At 46.0% G+C, this 19,882-nt stretch overlaps 1 protein-coding gene across 2 annotated transcripts in view; it reads right to left on the bottom strand.

Annotated features, from left to right (window-relative positions):
• The window catches only part of CROCC (ciliary rootlet coiled-coil, rootletin), a 574,059-nt gene that overhangs the window by 370,594 nt on the left and 183,583 nt on the right, over positions 1-19,882 (bottom strand). For both annotated transcript variants that reach the window (XM_078642848.1, XM_078642849.1), the window contains 2 exons: positions 19,128-19,373; positions 16,975-17,174 (listed from right to left, as the gene is read on the bottom strand). In XM_078642848.1, coding sequence (XP_078498974.1) covers positions 16,975-17,174; positions 19,128-19,373 — 446 coding nt within the window. The remainder of the gene's footprint in view (positions 1-16,974; positions 17,175-19,127; positions 19,374-19,882) is intronic.

The raw sequence follows: 19,882 nt of genomic DNA, 5'->3' as shown, positions 1-19,882 counted from the left end.
CAAACACGAACAGGAAAGCGTCCCCCCTAGATGATTACCTCTTGAAGGGTGATGTGGAACCGGATTCAGGACCAACCAAGTAGGTGAAGAAAATATCTCCTCCTTTCAGTAACCTGGAAAGCCAAACAACCGGTTGAAGAGTAGGAGGTGGTTGATGTAGTCATTAGCCATTTAAAATGGCTGACAGGTTATGTGACTTCAGGAAACCTACAGTCATGCGATATTTACCCCCAAATCACACAGCTATTAATGTTTTGGAAACGCTATAAGGTCTTCATGAGGGATCTTGGGTGGCTTGTTTAGGGGTCAAGTGAAACTTGAAAGTTGCCTGGGCTTTGAGGCTCAGGTTGGATCCTCAGTGGTGGACCATTCCAGGGACCCTCCAAGGCTTGGTGAGGGGTTGGCACTCACCAGGATAATAGTGCTGCAGATTTCCTGATCTGTAAAATTTGCATGTCTTGACAGCTGCCTAAGTCCTAGTGGCGAGCCTTCCCTTTCTCCACCTCAAAGATCTTAACAAAAAGCTCATTGTCCACTTGATGGTCCTTGGTATAATCGATGTAAAAGCTTAAAGCACCTTTTGCTGTCCAACTCATGGAGTCTCTCCTCTTCTTTTGAGGAGTGAGAAGAACCAAAGTACGCTGGGAGAATGATGCACTGCCTAATGCAGAAAGGAGCATATAAGAAATAATGTATCACAATATAAGATTATTAACTACCTTTATTCAATTCAAAGAGTGCTCTCCTTCTTTCCTTGTCAGCAATGCTGTGTGCATGCATAATTAATTGACTATACATTATTACCTGTCGGGGCATTGTTTCTTATATGCACCTTCCTTACCCAGTCCTGATTTGGTATATGGGCCACACTCCTGTAAATTTTACTATAATGCAGAAAGGAGTCATGGCTTCTGTCAAGGGAGATGAGTTGGCCTAACAGCTAGGGCGGGCGACCTCGAATCTGGGGAACTGGCTTTGAGTCTCGACAATGAGGCTTAAAATCCTGTGATTCTGGGCAAATCACTTAATCTCCCCGTGCTTAACAAAAATGAATGTGGCCTCATGTAATGCAACTGGTGCTATGTAAAGCGCTCTGATACCCGATTCGGGTGAAGTTCGTGCTATATCAAATTCTGTAAAAAAAAAAAAAATCATCTGAGTCTTCAGCCCCAGTTTGTCTGGAAAACAGGTGTTGTAGGGCATTTGCACCAATAGTACCTGAAGTTCACTCACAGTATGAGCTAAAGGGATTGCGATTAGGAAGACAGTTTTTAAGGTCAAAAGACGCAAAAAGCAGCTTAGCATTAGCTTGAAGGGCATATACGCAAGAAACACCAAGACCAAGTAAAGGTCTCACTGTGGATTAACGGTTTGGGAGGGAAAATGTGTCAAACCTTTAATGACTGCTAGTCCAGCAATCGCAAAAAAAGAAGAAAGGGCTGATAAATAACCTTTAATAGTGCCCACTGCAAGGCTTTGCTTTGGCGAAAACAAAACAAACAATTAAAACATCTGACTGTTTGGCTTGTCAAGAGTCTGTCTTGTGGAGCCAGACCAGGCCACAAATTTGTCCCAGCGGCCTGCGTAAATTAAGAATTATGTTACTTGCCCTATACGCATCTGCTTGTTGCATGTATTGCTGTAGACTCATATGCTCTGCATACTCCAGTCACCTACCTTTGGTTCCATACTGTTGCAGCTTATTTGTGTTTCAAGACGTCTTTCAAGTCATGAGGTCTCAGTGACTCTTCCTATGGTTGTGAACGTGCAAGGGCACAACTCCATTGTTAGATTGTTGTCCACACATCAGGTGAGAGTAGGTATGGAGTACTGAGTAGATTCAGATAGTGGCCATGCATATAATAGAAGTAATTTTGAAGGCTGAAAATAGCTGTATCAAGCACTGGCTTCCGGGGTGGAGGGTGGGTGTGTGTGAATCTACAACACTTCTTGCAACAGAATGAAGAGGTACTTCACTGAGAGTTGCTCTGCTTTGGGGGTTTTTTCAGCAGAGCAGAAAGAAAGGGAACAGCATACTGAAACTGAACGATTTGGAGGACCCATCTGCCAGATGTGATGGAACACCACCCTGGGAGAAAGTGCTGGGTTCTGGGTGACTGCACACCACGTAAGGCAAGCTAAAACGGCCTGGTGGCCGTTGCCGCAGGGGAAGTGGGTTGTTGTTGATGGCGGCCAGTACATTGCCTGCCTGATGCACATCCCAAGCCTCGAAAGGTTTGGGGTGGTTGCCGTAGAGGCAGTGGAGATTAATGTTGTCTATACACCAGCCGCCTGGAGTAACCTCAGAAATTCCTAACCAGGTGAATTAACTATTTGGCATGGGCCAAAAGACTGAGGGAGCATACTAGAGCCTTACTTTCTTTGAAACATTCGACGACAGAATTATCTTTTTTGCTGAACAGGCATGAGACATCGAATGGAATATCCTAAAGAGAGGCCTGTACATCTCCAGAGAATCCTGTGGAGTGAATCCAGCACACGAGGCTCTAAGGTCTTCCGTCGACTGCCTGCAAGATCTCACTACCCATGTTCCATAAGCCATGCGTATAGCAGCCCAATAAATACATTGACTGATCTAAATGCTAGGCTAGCTGATGCACAAGTGGAGGCATAGGATTAGAAACAGGCTGATTGGAGATCAGCCGCACTTTAGTAATTTAGTCGTGCAACACTGGTCAACATCGTGCTGAAGTCGATTCGGGGGTCAGATATCGGAACCAGCCCAGGACCCTCCTTAGGAGGTAGTGGTACTGCATCGATAAAGGAGGGACGATGCAGGTCATAGAACTGGGGTGGAAGTTTGTGCCAGAGCCAGGCCAAAAGGGTTCGATGCTACTAAGGACAGATCTACCGGCGGTAACCCAACTGAGGGCCCCTGCAGATCCTTAGGGCCTGAAGCTGTACCAGAGGGAGCCGGAAGAGAACCAAATATCAGCAATAGGGCTTCCTTAAAGGTTTCTATGTGCTGCAGTATCACCAATTATAAATCTGTGTTGTGTAAAAGCTACAACACTGGTATTAAATCCCTAGGAAAGGGGAGGAGCCAAGCCTGCAACCATGATGGCCGCGTAGGCTCTCGGCTCCGCCGACCTTCTTGCTTTGTTCCTACATCCTGCAATTTATCCTGCACTCGAGCCGTGTTTTTGTGATGGCGAAATGATTCTGCTCTCTTTGGAGTGTCTCCGGGATTCCTACCAGCTGTAACACCGGCGAAATGTCCTCACCTCTTCCCCGGCCTTTAATGTCCACGAGACCGGGTCTTTGAGTGTTGGGGTCGGCCAGCCCCTGCTGCAACAACAACGGCCATCGAATACGGGGAGGAGTCGGCCGGCCGGAGTGTGTCTACTGCACTGCTCTTCCCTTGCCGCAGCTATCCAGCTTACCCGGCGGTTCCGTGTGCCCGAGAGACATCACAGATCCAGGGGATTACATTGTATCTATTCTCCGCCCGTGAACTGCCCGGACAACTTTTTCATCTTTCCCAAGCTATTGTGGGCGACATTTTGAGCACCACGTACTCGGCGCTTGGCACTGAAGGCTCCGTATCGTTATTGTGGGCCCAGGTGACTGCTGGCGCCGCATCAACGCCACCGATCGTAAGATATGGAGTCTGCTACTCCTGTGCTCCTGACTCGATCGTACTCTGGTGAGTGGCAGTGGGGTGATCAATTGTACGCATGGGAAGACACCGGTCGGGCTCGAGAGTCGCTACCTGCCGGTGAGCCTCGAATGAGGAGGAATGCTGGAGCCCATGCTCTTGGGGCAGCGCCGGGGACTGGTGATGTTCTGGTTGCTTTAGGTGCTTTGCGGGCTGCCCTGGATTGTAGCGCCCGGGACCTGGGGAGCCGACTGGACGCCATCACTCCCTCTGTGTGCTTTGTTGAACGTGATTGTTCTCGAGTGCGGGACACTGCGCCACACCCTGCACTTGACTGCGGTGTACTGCTTAACCCCGGGGATACGGAGATGTCGGGGGACCAGGATCTCGAGACTGCCATGGGGCTGACTGATCTTGTTGGGAAGAGGTCTGGTGTTCGTGGACTTGTGCAGTGGTTGGAGAAGCGGCTCCGGACGCCGTGTCCGGCAACTCATGTGTTGTTTGATGGGGTGGCTCTCCCTCTTCTCCTGGAACTGGTGTTACTGGACTGGTCTACTGACTTTAGGGGATTAATGCTGCGCGTGGATCCTTCCCACATCGTCTTTGATCACACACTATCGTTTTTGGCTGACTTTGATGGGCAGCTTAACGTATTATCATGGCCATTCCGTTCGCCTACTCCATCTAAAATGGCGGCTGGTCTGCTGGGCTCCGTTGATACAATTGATCGCATGGGACAAGGTTGAGGATGTTTTCTTGCTTATTGTTGCATGCACGGCTGATGACTACGAGAGACAGGCGGGATATTGACTGATTCGAATGTTGGTTTTGTGTCGGTTTGAGGGTCTGCGTTTGGAGGGTGGGCGGCTGGGAGCCCGTACGCTAATTGTCTTCTCCTCCTCCATTTTCTTTTCTTTCTTTTCTTCTTATCTACTATATTTCGGGTTTCCTATTTAGGGCGACAGGCACACTGCTGGGGGGATAGACCATGGCCTTCTGCAGGGGTGCGGGGTGGGGGGTTGGGGGTGGTTTCTATGTATCTTCTTATTTCTTCCTTGGTTCTATGGTCCTTTTTAGGTCTCGGCAACGAGAACTATTGTCGCCTAGTAAGCTAGCAAGGGACTACAGAGAGGTGGACGAGCCGACCAGGGTCTGTGGACGCGCACAAAGGCAGGCAGGCAGGCAGGCAGGCAGGCATGCGCCAGACACACACACAGACAGACAGACAGACACACGCACGCATGCATGCATGCATGCATGCACGCACACACACACACACACACACACACACACTCTCTCTCTCTGCCGCCCCCCCACTCACCGGGCTCTTTCCCTCCGCATCGGGTCAGTCACGGCAGAAGGCAGACTCGTGTCTTCTCCGGTGATCTTCAGCTGATGTGCACGCCCACGCTGCGTCGTGCGCGCCCACCACTCACCGGGCTATTTCCGCATGTCTCTTGCCCTCCGCGGCTGGTCAGTCTCGGCAGTAGGCAGATTCGGAGGTCGGCGTGTCTTCTCCGACGATTTTCAGCTTGCACCGCTACAGCTGATGTGCACGCTCACGGCACTGCGTCTCGTCTTGGGCGCCCGGCGCTGTTTCACGCCGGGCGATCCTCCGCTTGTTAAAGGACCTGTGCCCTGCTGATGCTCCTTCCACCATCCTGGCACTTTTGGTGAATTTACACTCATGCGGCTCTCCACCTGCCAGCTCTTTCTCGGTTGTAAACACCCGGCTCTCAAAGCGCCCTATCTGAACGCCCTGGCGCGTGACTCACTTCCTGACCTGAGCACGCACGCATCGCGACGGGAAGTGCGTACACCCCCGAGCTCTCCGCCATTGATCAGCCCCTGCTGACTGTTGCTGCGCCTGTTTACGTGAACTCTGGAAGCATGCACGAGCGGGCAACGAGCTTTGCGCTGCCTCTCGAGGGAAAAGGCATTGGGTAATAATGGTATCATTTTCAGAGAGAAGTTGGAGTCAGTGGAAGGATCGGAGAGGTTACTATGCAATGGAGTGGGTGACGAGCACATACCGATACTCCCCCCCCCCCCCCCCCCTTTTCCCGCCTCTGAGCTCGCGCAGGTTCTCGGTTACACACTCCTCTGATCATGCCATGCTGGGGGCACTGAGTCATACAAAGTCCTGGAACAGGCTGCACGTTTAGTCACTCGCAGTGTGGTAATGCGGCCGTGTAGAGCTTATGATTCACGGGCTCCGTCCCTCGGAAGGAAGGTGGAAATCAGTGTCATCCTTCAGAGGTCGATAAGTAAGTAAGTACCCGGGTGATGGTGAGGTGGGGAGGTAAGGGAAATACTAGTGACTTCCAGGCGTGCCTGTCAGCCCGGGCTGACACAGCTTCGCGGGCTGGCGAGTATGTAATTGCAGCCGCACCCGAGTACTTAACAGGTCTTTACAGACCATTTAGTTGTAAATGAGGCTTTTATTGTGTGGTCACCCCTTCTCACAGCCACTTTGTCCGTGGTTGGAAGAATTAGACCCTACCCGAAATATTTTCATCCCCCGCCCCCCCCCGAAATTTGGCTCTAGTTGCCCGCCTGGTGATTCCTCTATTTCTGCACGTCCAGGCGAAGGTGACGTCACTCTGTATTAACCTCTTTCACGATCTGCAGAGCAATCTACAAAGTTGTCACAAAATATCCCACCTAACTAGCAGATGTGCGAACACTTAACATAGATATGTGAACTATTTCTAAACTGTAAAAAGAAAATAAAGAAGGGTGTGGGTTATGAAAGGAGACCTAACTTAGTAGTTTGATTTGATTATTAAAACTCTGTTCTGCCTATCTGACTGTCACATCCTAAGGCTTGTTCTTGTTAGTATGTTCTTTCCTTTTTTTTGGACAGGAGGCTAGCACATTGTTATCCTCGGCATTGCCTTTTGATCTTGAAGTTCTGGTCTGCGTTTACTCTAACGTCTCTGCTCCTCTGAAGTAGTTGGTGAATTATAATGCGTTAGTGGAGGCTCTTTCTGTTGTTGGGTTTTGTCCAATTTCTCTAACGTTCAGTCCTTTTGCTTTGCCATCTCTTGCGTCTTTTAGTCTGAAATGTTATTGAAGAGAATATAATCCCTCTGGTACACTTTGGGATATTAAAGATTCATCATACTCCGGCATGACACATGATACATCACATGTTGTGGTCTTCGGAGCCAAATGACGTTCTGCTGCCAGTGATATGGTGTTCAGTGCATTTATTCCATCACCTCATCCTTTGAGTAACTGTCAATGACTGTGGAACAACCTACAATTTAGATTATATTTATTAGGTTTTAGATTTAGACCCTGCCCTTTCTGATTTCATCGAGCAGCGGTTATTGAGGTTGTTTGCCTCCGATGTCCTGGGGTCTGTCCTGCTACTTCACTCTTCGTGATAATGATGGCGAGCAGTGACTGGCTTCTCACAGAATGTGTGTGGGAGTGCCTGAGCTTGGAGTCCAACAACCAGTTCAGTAAGGAATGTCCAGCCCAGTGCTTATCTTTACAAGAAAAGTACTTTTTGTATACTAGTGCAATCACTCACTTGTTCGTTCTTTGAGAATGCCCCTAGAATTTGGAATGCTCTGCCACAGGCTCTACGTGACACTCTACTTCAGAAAAAAACCTTACATAACTCTTTATCAACAAATACCTGAACCCTCCCTCCTAAAATATTCCAGGCCTTCCATCGCTACCCCTGAACTATATTGTGCATCTACTACAATTGTAGTAGATGCACATCAGAATATATTGTATATATTTTTTTTACCCTGTATTTTGCGTACTACGTATTCCTTGTATATGTTTTTGTGCAAACTCTGTAAAACTCTGATACCTTTGGGTCAGGTTTGCGTTACATAAAACTCGAAAAGAAAATCTATAAAACTAAATGGAGTACAATATTGCACACAACTGTTCTTCAGAATACAGTTTAGTGTCTCTGAGCTGTATTAAGGTTGGTGCTGCACCTCCTTCCGCTCCCTCTGGTCACCCTCACCATCTTTCCAGGCTCTTTCCTAGTTTTGCGTGGTCGTTCATTCTGTAATGGGGTATGCAGTAGTAGCATGAATTAAGCTCAGGTGCAGTTTTTAATCACACCCAAATGTATGTGCTCAGTCTCCATTCAACAGTTCTTACCACGCTGTAGAAGGGAATGGTCAGACTCGCTGCTGGGTCCTACAGAGGGTCAATACCCTCCCAGTGCAGGAGGTGGCGTACCTGCAGCTGCTCCGTATTGTTTTGGGTGCTGCGGCCGCTCACGACAGTATGCCCACCTGGATCTTTGAAGAGCGGAGACAGGAGTCCTACCTTAATGTGACTTTGGGGGCTCCACGCTGGGTTTAGGCCTCAACTGGTAGTTCTTGCTGGGCCCCAATCGGGCCAGATAACACTTCAGCATCTACACTTTCTTCTGGCATCTACACTTTCTTCTGGCTGGTCACAACTTCAGTAGTAGCAGCCCATAATGGGCTGTGTACAGCGGGCAGTTACAGCCACTCACAAGCAAATTTACACACACAATTGCAGCCCGTGCTGATTGTGGTCATGAAGTTGTGGTTCCTGCCAGAAATCCGCAAAGTAAGATTATAGCCTCACTGGATCTGGATCTTTAGTTCTCCCTTTGGAAGTAGTACTACCTAAATCTTTTTTGTTTATAGCAGTTTTTAAATACAATGTCTTAGAAAATAAAAGCTATGCCTGGTATTGAGGTTTTAAACCTTTATATAGAATGGAAAAACTTCAATTTTTTTTTTGTGGCTGTGACACCTTGGTGCAGAATTATGAATGAAGATTTAAATAGGCGTGCAACTTAAAAAAAACGAATCTGCTAAAATTCAGAAAGGGGTTAAAAACTTTGCTTTTTAGAGGTTGATCCCATGGCAACCTTATATAGTCCTATCTGAAGGTAGCACCTAGACACCTCTGGGTATATGTAGGGCTTTGTAAATTCTTCATTTCATTTAAACTAGGAGCACGGGGCCGGAGCTTGGTTCAGTACTCGGGTGGCCTGTGTATCCCGATGCCCGCATTGGCATTGCCTCCTCATACCCATTTTAATTTTCACCAGAGCTGCTTTTGGGACCAGAAGCGTGTCATATTTGACACCGTATCGGTGAAATCTTCAGTCCATCGATTAAATGTAATGACTTCAGTTTTTATTGACGCGGGACGGCCTGTTTGCTGAAGCAGCAGACTGGTAGCCCTTTCTCACCCCCCCTCCCCCAACCTTTTACTATTTTTCACGGTTCGGCCTCATTCATTTTGTAATGAACGGCACAGTACGCGTTTCGTTGAGACTACTGCTACCTTTTCAGCTGGTCACACATCCCACGGGGCACGGAAGTTAAAGCTTAATAGGGTCTTTGAATCTAACAATAATTTGACCTACAAAGGTCCAACAACCCTTCCCAAGGAGAAAAATGCATAACCATTCAGCCATTCCCAATACCTATGGCCTCGATCAAAGAGAACCCATTGGGGCGGGTGTAAAGGATCCTCCAGTCACGTTTGCTTCCTTCATCGCAGGCTGAACAGAACCTCCAATGTCTGGACTCACAAACTACTTATTTTCCCTTTAACGTTCTTTTTAGGGCTCAGCTGAACGCGCGGAAGCGCGTCTCCGCCGAAGCTCTTTTGTCGGCATGTGTGCTTCCCAGGAGACAATCCTGGCCGCGCGCATCGCCTTGGAGGCGATTTCAAACTGACACGCGCACGCGAACGAGCGCTGCGGCCTGGCACTGTCTCCTGGGAAGCACACACGCATGCTCATACACACACACAAGCGCCCACGCACATACACACAGACACGCACCCCCCCCCCACACACATACGAGTGCACCCCCGCTCTCCCCCGCCGTCGCACACATGCATACACACACAGGCATACACAACGAGGGAACCGAGGCCCCCCCCCCCTTTGTAACTTACCAGATCAATTCTGTTTTTACTTTCGGTCCGTGCGAACGAGTGATATCACCAGAGAGTGGTGTGATAGGTCCTACTCCCCTGCCCCATGTTCAAGTGCAGTGGAGGCGTGGACTGCAGGACAGTTTATAAGGCGTCGCAGCCGAGCTTGGTTGGCAGCCTGCACTGGACGCGGTGCACTGGGGAGGGGGCGGGGCTGCGGACTCCTCGGCGTATTTTTTACTCGCAGCGCTGTGTGGGTGGAAGGAACCGCCCCTTTCAATCCGGATGCAGATTTGTGCATACTTAAAAAAATGTCCATGGTAGCAGCACTTTGCCCCCCACGAGAGTTTTTACTCCAGAGGGTCCGGGTCAGATCCGACTCCGCATTTCACCCAGGGAAAAGGATTGCATCACGTTGCCTGACAACGCAGCTGCATAAGCAGAACCAAGCGCGGCCGCAGAGCTTCGGGCCGTCTCACCTCTGCCGCCGCCGCCCCGGGTGCACTTGTGAACAGTGAGTCCCTTTCACTACTCGGCCATGGGGGCCCCCGAAGAAGCCTCACTCCCTGGAGACCCGGAGCTCGCGTCCTTGAACGTGGCCTGCACTGAGGGGGCAAAGCATAACAGGACCCTCCACGCGCTGCCAGGTGAGCCAATGCCCGCCCTCCAGACAGTGGGATGAAAACACTGGTGGTGGGGGTGGGTCACCGAGGGGCGTGACCGATGACTTTAAGGGCGAGGCTTAAAACAACACAACATTTGTCGTTAGCATTGTGTGCTGGCCGACTGGCATTTTGCTGCTTCCGTCCCTGCATCCAGATATAATACAGCAAGTAACATTACTGCTACAACAAGCCAGAATTCTAGGCTTTCTCAATGGTTGTGCGCTGCATAATAATAAATAAGCAACAACTAATACCTGTGTATATAATATTGCAAATGCTTCAGTTCTCAAGTGATGAGACTGTGTCTTTGAAGTTACATCAAAGGCTGGGAAGGATGTTAACTGTCATTGGTTGTTAGCTGTTTAACAAAAACGAGTAACGACAATTTTGTTGTTAATTAATATTGAATTGTTTTCATTCTGACATTGTGGGACTGAAATAACCATCACTCAGGCCTGTGGAAGGGGCAGTTTTTGTCAGTGCCTCAATAACTTCTGTTATGTTCATTTCATTCTGGACATGTGCAACCTCTTTCTCTCAACACTTTGTATCTATATACCGTACACCTCCTCTCATTACTCTCTAGCGCCGCTTTTCACTTTCTTCTGCTCTTCCTCCCTCCTCCTTCATTCCACTGACCCCAACACACACCGCCCCCTTCCCTTGTAAGCACAGCATTTTCTTATACTTCTTTCACCTTGTCAATATTTTGACAACTGCATACCTCTTTCACACATTTGCACAGAATCATAGTTGCAGCTGTAATGCCGGACCATTGCTCTCTGCAGAGAGGCCAAGGACTGCATGACCATGCATTGTAAACCCCTTTCTCATCTGCTTTCAGGCAATGTTTGAAACAGGCCTTCGCCTCAAATTCAGACCCCTCATTGTGGTCCTTTATATACACCTAGAGGGCCTCTCTTCAAAGTAGGCACTATACAAGAGTAATATGGTCCATGAAAAAAACATTCAGAAACACACCTTCCTGGAATTTGAAAACACTCCAAGGGATCACAGGGCTAGTACAACATTTGGAATGTAAATATGAATGAAATCACTGACTAACATTTTTACATTCATTTATCAGTCGTCAATGAGTGCTTTTGGCTACGATGTTATGGGCACTGAATATATAGGGATATATAATAGGGAGCTGTTTCAATGTCCACTATTAATTACTACCAGTTCTTATACCTGGACAGACCCGGCACAATTTAAGCCCTGGCCAGTGGGCGTGGTGATAGAAAGTATTGGAAACATACTGGGTGCTTTTGATGAGATTGGACGCTTGACTGGCAGAACTTTTTAGGCTAAAATATAACAAGCCTTGGCAAAGCCAAGAGGTCTTGCTTATGCAAGAGCTATTTATTGGCTTTATCAATTGTTTTACCCATGTTGTACACCAGTGTGGCTGTTGTTCAGCATGGCAAAAGTTTGTGGAGTAGTGTCATGGAGTAGATTGTATGGATTAGAGTGGCGTGTGCATTGGAGTGGATTACGTGGAAATTGTGGTTTGCAATTTATTTATATTCTTACAAACACAATCATATCCCACTCAAACCTAGTCTTCACCAGTTTAGCACACATCCTTGTACATGCCGGTTTGAAATTCCTCATGCAAGCACTAGAAATGAAGGCAGTTGCGTCACTTCAGCCTAGTGCAATGATGTCCTCTGTGGCTGTCAAGAACTGATGCTGAGTTTGATTGCAAATCTGCACCCCAGCATGCGATGAGGAGAGAGGTGTCGGGGAATAAAGCCTTGTGGTTATCACCCTGATATCTTTTCAAATGCAGAGTGACCCCAATGTTGACATGAGCCGCTGAAGAAATGGCCATAATAACATGATTGACGGTACGCAAAATTGACTAATGGCAAAGAGTGCTGCATCAAAAAAGACTTTGCGGGTTGAGGGGTGCTGTACGCCGTGGGGATTGAGTGGTGCTCTAGGCGTGCAGGTTGAGTGGTGATGTAGGCGTTGCGGGTTGAGTGGTGATGTAGGCGTTGCGGGTTGAGTGGTGATGTAGGGGGTAGGGGTTGAGTGGTGCCGGTTCAGGTTTTCAGCAGGCACACTCCTTCAGCCGTCAGTGCACACTTTCACCAGGCACACACCACTATCCGTCACTGCACAGCAATCGCAGTATGGTGCACTTTACTTTTAAACATATTCATCTAAAGCACAGCATGCCACCATTGCTACAAAAATAAATACACACTTTTTTTGGCCTACAAATTATAGACTTTTGTTGCAGTTGGTGTTGCAATATTTAGCAATGCCAATAGCTCAAACTTAATTAACCCGAGACCTATTGCATTGTAAATGCTTGTTCTTTATTCTTTTTCTGCCTTATCTTGCAGGGTATCTATGGCGTATTCAGTTTTTGTGGGGTGGGGCAATGGTTTGTCACGTATAATGATTGTGTTGATGGCTATTTTGCATTGCTTACTTCGCCCATCACTCCCACTTTAATCGTCAAGCTAGTTGCCTCTGTACAGTTTGGAAGCCAGCTGCAGACCCTGAAACGACCGCTTGGCATTGACCCTGTATTCATTAGATAAAAAAAAAAAAAAGAAACCTCATTTATCCTGGTATCATTCTGATACGGACTTTATCCTGAGCTGCGATGGGGCTCTTGGAAGACGTAATGTTGCATGCTTATGGCTTTATTGATTTGCTTGCCCATGATTGTAACTGCTATACGTATAATAAAGGTTTTTAAAAAAAAAAAAATCCCTAGGAAAACCCCCTACCGTATTGCAATCAAGAACATTTTATGAATGCATGTATTAAATCAGAGAACGGAATTCCAGAAACGGCAGAGTAGACAATATAATTTGCAATTAATTTATTTAACCAATTAGACTCGAAACACAATTAAATACAATCGTAATAGGTTGCACGAAGGGAGAAGGAGGGGAATTAAGGATGTGATAGTGTGGGGTAGTGAAAATGAAGATCATAGGTTTAAGGAATAAACAATTTAAATAATTCTGACAGTCACTGGTTAGAAGACCAGTAATGGAAGACCTGTCGCAATAGGAACATATATTTACAAAAAAAACTTCTTTCAATTCAACCATGCAAAAAAAGCACTTTCAAAGTAATGTTGGGCGGGGAAACAGGTACAGGTCTTGTGTGGGTGGAGAGCGTTGACGTTTCGACTCGACTAATGCAAAGAGGGGGATTTGTGGACCTCAGCTGCGAGTCTTCTTCAGGATGGGGTAAGGCAACCTAATCCTGGTGCCAGCCGGGCATTGTATTGAGCCGCACGGATTGAGATGCATTGACGTGGAGCTCAGATTTTCTCCCAATAAGGAAGTGTGATTTAATCACAATTTGAAAACAGGGCATCCTTGGGCCCACAACTTGGATGGTAATTGGCAATTGGTAATTGATACATCCAATCAAGAAGTGAGGAAGCCACATTCTGGCTCCTGTGAATCTGGCGATATTAGCCATTCCCCTATTCCTACATGGTCGAATGACAGCGATCTACGACTTACCTGAGTTGCCAGGCTGGCACCAGGATTAGGTTGCCTTACCCCGTCGTGAAGAAGACTCACAGCTGAGGTCCACAAATCCCCCTCTTTGCGTTAGTCGAGTTGAAACGTCGACGCTTTCCACCCACACAAGACCTGTACCTGTTTCCCCGCCCAACATTACTTTGAAAGTGCATTTTTTGCATGGTTGAATTGAAAGAAAACATTTTTGTAAATATATGTTCCTATTGCAGACAGGTCTTCCGATACTGGTCTTCTTACCAGTGACTGTCAGAATTATTTAAATTGTTTATTCCTTAAACCTATGATCTTCACTTTCACTACCCCACACCATCACATCCTTAATTCCCCTCCTTCTCCCTTCGTGCAACCTATTACGATAGTATTTAATTGTGTTTCGAGTGTAATTGGTTAAATAAATGAATTGCAAATGATATTGGCTTCTCTGGCGCTTCTGTAATTCCGTTCTCTGATTTAATACATGCATTCATAATATTTTATTGATAGCAATACGGTAGTGGTTTTTCCTAGGGATTTAAAACCAGTGCTGTAGCTTTTACACAACACCGATTTATTATATCAGAACTTAGTTCATGTGGAATGAGTCACGGACCATTCTTTATATTCCCGCATTGTACCCAGGTCCGGTGATGATTATTGGGTTACCCCATTATCTATAATGGCAGTATCACCAATGGCCTGGGAAACCTGGCGTGCACCAGGACCAACTGCAGAATCAGCTCCGCAACCGGAGTTCCAGAGGATGTCCAACTGACCTATGACGCCCTCACGCTTCCACTTTAGCTAGAGAGTGGTGGGATGGGGATTAAGTCCCACTCTGCTTTCTTGTGTTTACGTCTAGACTTCCCCTTACCAGAGGACTTCAACCGTAAAATTGGCCTATCGTGGGAGCAATATCAAGAATGCAATCGAGTCTGTTCTTTCGAGAGAAATTTAAAAAGATGGAGCATCCCTAGTTGAATTGCACGACTGTAGAGTTCACTGTAGAAAGAACACATGGCTTTTCCAGAAAAACCAGAAGCAGGATAACACAGCCTTTCCATGTCCTTTGCCTTGATACACTGCACCATTTATGGCACCGTCTCTAAATCCTGCTAGAAAAAGTTACAATGTTCTCGGGCACCCTCTCTAAAATAAATTGCCAGCTACATTATAATGTACTTGATAATACATTAGCGTCATGAAACCATTTTGTCACAAAGTGCTTTAGAAACATGCATTCATCTCCAATAGTACATGTGTAGATCTCTCCAGTGACCAACTTCCAGGAATGCCTGCGCAGATCCAGCCATAAACATAGACCTGCCTGTACAGTCTGCCTGTCTAGCCAGAGTCGTCTGTACGGAGCTCCCCACTAACGCATGAGGGCCTGCAAAGATCCCACCACATATTAAGCATTTGCTCTGCAAGCCATCTATACAGACTCAGAACGTCTGCAGGGATCTTCTCACAGATCCATCAGTGCCCAAGCAGATCCCCCAAGGGACCCACAAGTAGCTCTTTATAGGTAGAGGGTCTACCACTGGCTCCAATAATCCCCCTGATGGTCAATTAGATGCTAATAGTACATTTACTAATGTCTTATGGTACCCCCGTGCTTTGTAGTTCGCTCAAACCCATGACGAAATCAACTAGAAAACTGATTTGAGGTGTGACACTTTAAAGGTAAACTGTATAGTACAGATTATTTAGTGATGTTCAGAATCACAAGTGACATCAATATACAATTATGCACAAAATAGGTTATATTTTCATGGTAATTCTGCATTGGTCTAGGTTGCTTCTTAACAATTGCAGATTACATTTGTACGTAAACAGAAATTAAAGGCAGCCACAAGTATTTGAAAATTACATCCAGTAAGGTGATCCCTAATTTTAGTGACTTTAACATCTCGCTTCTAGACCCTCCATTTTGCTTCATGGTGGGTCGTTTGGTAACTCCGCCAACATGAGTTTCGCCCCCATAAGGCTCGCAGGCCTGGGGCGTTTTCAAAGCTCTGCAAAGGATGATACTGTAAAGTAAACCGTACAGAGAGGATGGTGTAGGTTTGGGTACAAATATGCACTATATCTTTCAATGTACAGCTCAAAACCTGGAGACTTGTATGATGAGGGGTTTGAGTATTAGAGCAGGAGAGAGATAATCATCCATGCGGTGTGGGCACTGCATTGAGAGGCATGATAATGATTCTGAACAACACTACTTAATATGTACTCTACAGTTTACCTTTAAAGTGTCAGCACCTCCAACTAAAAGGAGATCTGCAGAACACCTCACTACCCACATACCCAATATTGTTAATTTCACAATACAGACTCAGCAGTACTGTCTCTATGTATTATTTTGGGGTCATTATTCATTTCAAGATTAATCTCAGAATGCCACTAGCGCTGAGCTGTTCACCCCTGATGAGCCTGAGTCCGAGAATGCTGAAGGGGGAGGCGAGCTGGAGAGCCCGGGTCCGGTGTAGAACCCTGCTAGATGAACGCTAATATTTCTTGGTATGTATAACTGTAATTTGCTGTGATCCCTAACGGTCTTTTCCTGGATATAATGACTGCACCTTTTTGGGCCTCACATGAATAACCAGATTCTTTAAGTACTTTATTAATGATGCCACGCACGGGGGGTTTGTTTTTTGGTTTTTGTTCTATGTTGAAACAGTGTTTTGTTATATACATCAGAGAGAAAAAATGCCTATCCAGAGGGATGGGAGTGAGATTATATAAAGGACATTGGAAGGAGAGAACTTTGTAAAAATCAGCGAATACAAGGATATATACGTATCCTTAATACCCGGCTAAAAGTTTTTCTTGACACATGCTCTAATTTTGCGCCGCCCAGCCTCCGGGATGTGGGCCTATATGGCTGTGTATTATCCTGGAAACTTGCATGTCAATGATCTTATTTCTGAGTGGACTGAACAGCCATGAGAACCTGTGCCTTTCTATGACTTCGCAATAAACATATTTTAAAAAAAATAAAATAAATTAATCTCAGAGTGATTAACGTCATACTCTTGCTCTTTTCATCATTCTCACAAATACCTATGGTCATTCTTCTCTAGATTCCGAGTTTAAACTCTGAATTTCTTATGTTTTAAGGTAATTTATTGGAGGGAACCTCCTGTGTCACATCACTTCGTTTAAAAATACAATTTCCTTGTAACCCCTTTTACCTTACACCCTAATGATTTACTATTTCAAAAATGTCATCACTACAGTACCAGGTCATACTACCCTACAGATCTAGGCCCAGTAGTACCTGCACAAGACGTCAATAGAGGAGCGGAACCGGTTAACGTCCCTGATGGCATCGTCCTTAGCAAGCGATGAGGTGTCCGCCTCTTTTTTCAGTTGCAGGATCTTTTGCTCCAAGGATCGTCGTTCATGATCGTTCTCGCTCAGCTGCTTCTTTAGAGAGGTCAACAGACCCTGGCTAGCTTCATATCGACCACGAATATCCTGAGACGAGACACCAGATAGATTATCTACCATACACCACCAGTGAATATCAAGACTCTCTGCAAATCATTCTCTAAAAAAAAAAACTACAGATGCTATTGTTTTGTCCTGGATTCCATAGCACCTAAGCACATTTCTCTGCTACTTGAGCAAATTTTAGATCATAAATAAACTGATGGAGACTGTAAACACACACAACTCATATCTATCAGTGTTCACAGGGGCACAGCTCTCACACCAGCCTCAAACAGACCCGCACACCTCAATCCACACATCACATTAGGGCCTTAAGACCCAAAGATGTTGCACCAGACATACATAACAAGACTTTCAATAGTGGGAAACTGAACCATAAATCTCACATCCTATATTTGTGGGGCTTAACTATCCGAGTGATCTCACACCGGATGAATTAGACACATATCTGACAGCAGAGCCTTAGAGACCAGTAAATTAAGTAATAAACAACACACATTCACAGACTCGTAATCTCAAGGCAGACCTTCAACTCCAACAGATCCTGCTCAGATTTCACACCACAGACCTTACAAGAGAAACGTACAAATTAGATATATTAAGCCAGAAATTTAAAGATGCACAAATTGTAAAGTGGAACCATACAGATGCAGAGTTTATATCGCACAATTTCAAACACACAGGTTCAAGCCAGACCTTCCTAGATACAAAATATTTAATTACCCTTGTATCTTCTGCTCGCATGTCAGACTTTTATAGATCGACTGCTCAGGCAGGACATGTTTCAGAGAACATAAGGCATGAACCCTTCCATATATTTTGTACACTAGACCGCAGTATTGTGTATCACGATATGTGCAGAGCCATGGCACTAGATAAGGGGTACGTGAAGTAAAACAGAATGATGGGCTTGCAGAGGCCTGTGCTATATATATCCCGAATGCAGCGTGCAAGCCTATTCTACTCATGGGCCAGACAAATACTTTTAACAAGTATAAGGAGGCAGCAATAAACCACCAAAAAGGAGGAGAGCCTGCCCTTTCTCCATAATCACTGCTATGATCATAATTGGCATCCACAGCAATGTGCCACAAGTAAGTGCTCCAATATTGGTGCCGCAAAACTTGATGAAAACTCTACATCAAAAGAAATATTTTTTATTTAAATGAACCAGTGGCTTCTAAACAATGGAATTAAAAGCAATTCAGACACATTTTTACCTGCCTGATTACTGCCATTAATAATAGGGGGTGATTACAGCTCCAGAGATAACGTAGGAAACCCACACAAACCTGGGTGCTACACACTAGACCATAAGAGATCCAAGACTTGTACACTGTATGCCTACAAACCAAGCTTACTGGACAATTAAAGACCAAGGGCTCAAACACAAGACACTTGGAGACCCAGCACTCAAAAAGCAATCCCTAAAAGAGCCATTTATTTGAAACTTGCAGTGATTTAGCTCAAGAGACTTCAAGAGATCAAGGGAAAGAACACCAATACTAGACTTTAAGTGACCAAAGGCCGACACACTACAAAGGGATACAACCAAGGACTCCCACAAACAGAACCAAGGCTTGCATAACGGACACAAAATGATCCAGGAGCCGTACATCAGACACTTGCTGACTCAGATTTTACCCACCAGATTCTTTCAGTTTGAGGCCACTTGCATGGCAGACTTTATGCACATATGGCCACAATTAGATCTTTACAATCAAAAGATTTGCCAAACTTACTCACACAGGTATGCCTGGCTTTCATCATCTTTTACAAACTCTCAAACATATCCAACACTTACAGCATCAGGACTCACACACTCAGTCCTTTAAAACCCACAATTATCACAGCAGTTCCCTTCATTGTTTCACAGTCTATGCATACTATTCACCCCGCTAATCCTGTGACTTTGTTCCTTTCACTTTCACATTCCACCCCCTTCCACATACACCTTCCTTCCCCTCCCCCATTTACTTGCACTTGCAGCTGCCTCTTCTGCAGTGCTGAGTGAACGGCAGCCACGGTTGAGTCAGTGAAGGCTGGAGAAAGACTGCGCCGAGGAGAACGGCTGCGGTGAGGGGAACGTCTCCGTAGCGGAGAGGGTGTGCGCATGCTACAGGACAGTGCCCGCAGGCTGAGACCAGGGCTTTCGCCATCTTCCGTGTCTGTCCGTTCACTGGAGGTCAGCTGGATTCCACTGTCTGCATCACTGAGAACAGCCTGAAGGGAAAAACCCAAACAATAAAGACAATTTAAATGGAGATTCTGCCAGCTTACCATAACATTAAAAGACAGAAGTAAAGGATAATAAGCCAGACCCAGCAAATTAAGGAAGAGTTGAGTGATCGCTAGCCAGCCACAGCACTATGAGCCAGATCCTGCCAACCAAGATGTTGCCAGCATTCTAATCTGGACCTTCTAGTTAGAACTGTCTAAGGATTTGCTAGAGCTATATATACAGTGGGAATCAAGTTTTCAATCCAATAACAGAGGCCGCAGCCTGTCCATCTGCCGATAGACTTCCCTGCTCATGAATTCATGCTTTCCTAGGTTATCGATGCAGTTTTCATAAGCCATTTTTCTAGATTGCAATTCTGAGTATCTGGTATCTTGCTGTATGCTAGAATTCCTGCATTATCTTAAACTGAACTGGTTAGGGCATCCAAAATGCCTATTGGTTTTCCTTTTTCCTCTATTCTATTTTCTGGGTTTGTGTTTCCAGCATCTAA

The sequence above is a fragment of the Lissotriton helveticus genome, chromosome 5_1, assembly GCF_964261635.1.
Source record: "Lissotriton helveticus chromosome 5_1, aLisHel1.1, whole genome shotgun sequence".
NCBI classification, from domain to species: Eukaryota; Metazoa; Chordata; class Amphibia; order Caudata; family Salamandridae; genus Lissotriton; species Lissotriton helveticus.
The sequence above is the reverse complement of the archived record's forward strand: the minus strand, read 5'-3'. Positions and strand labels throughout refer to the sequence as shown.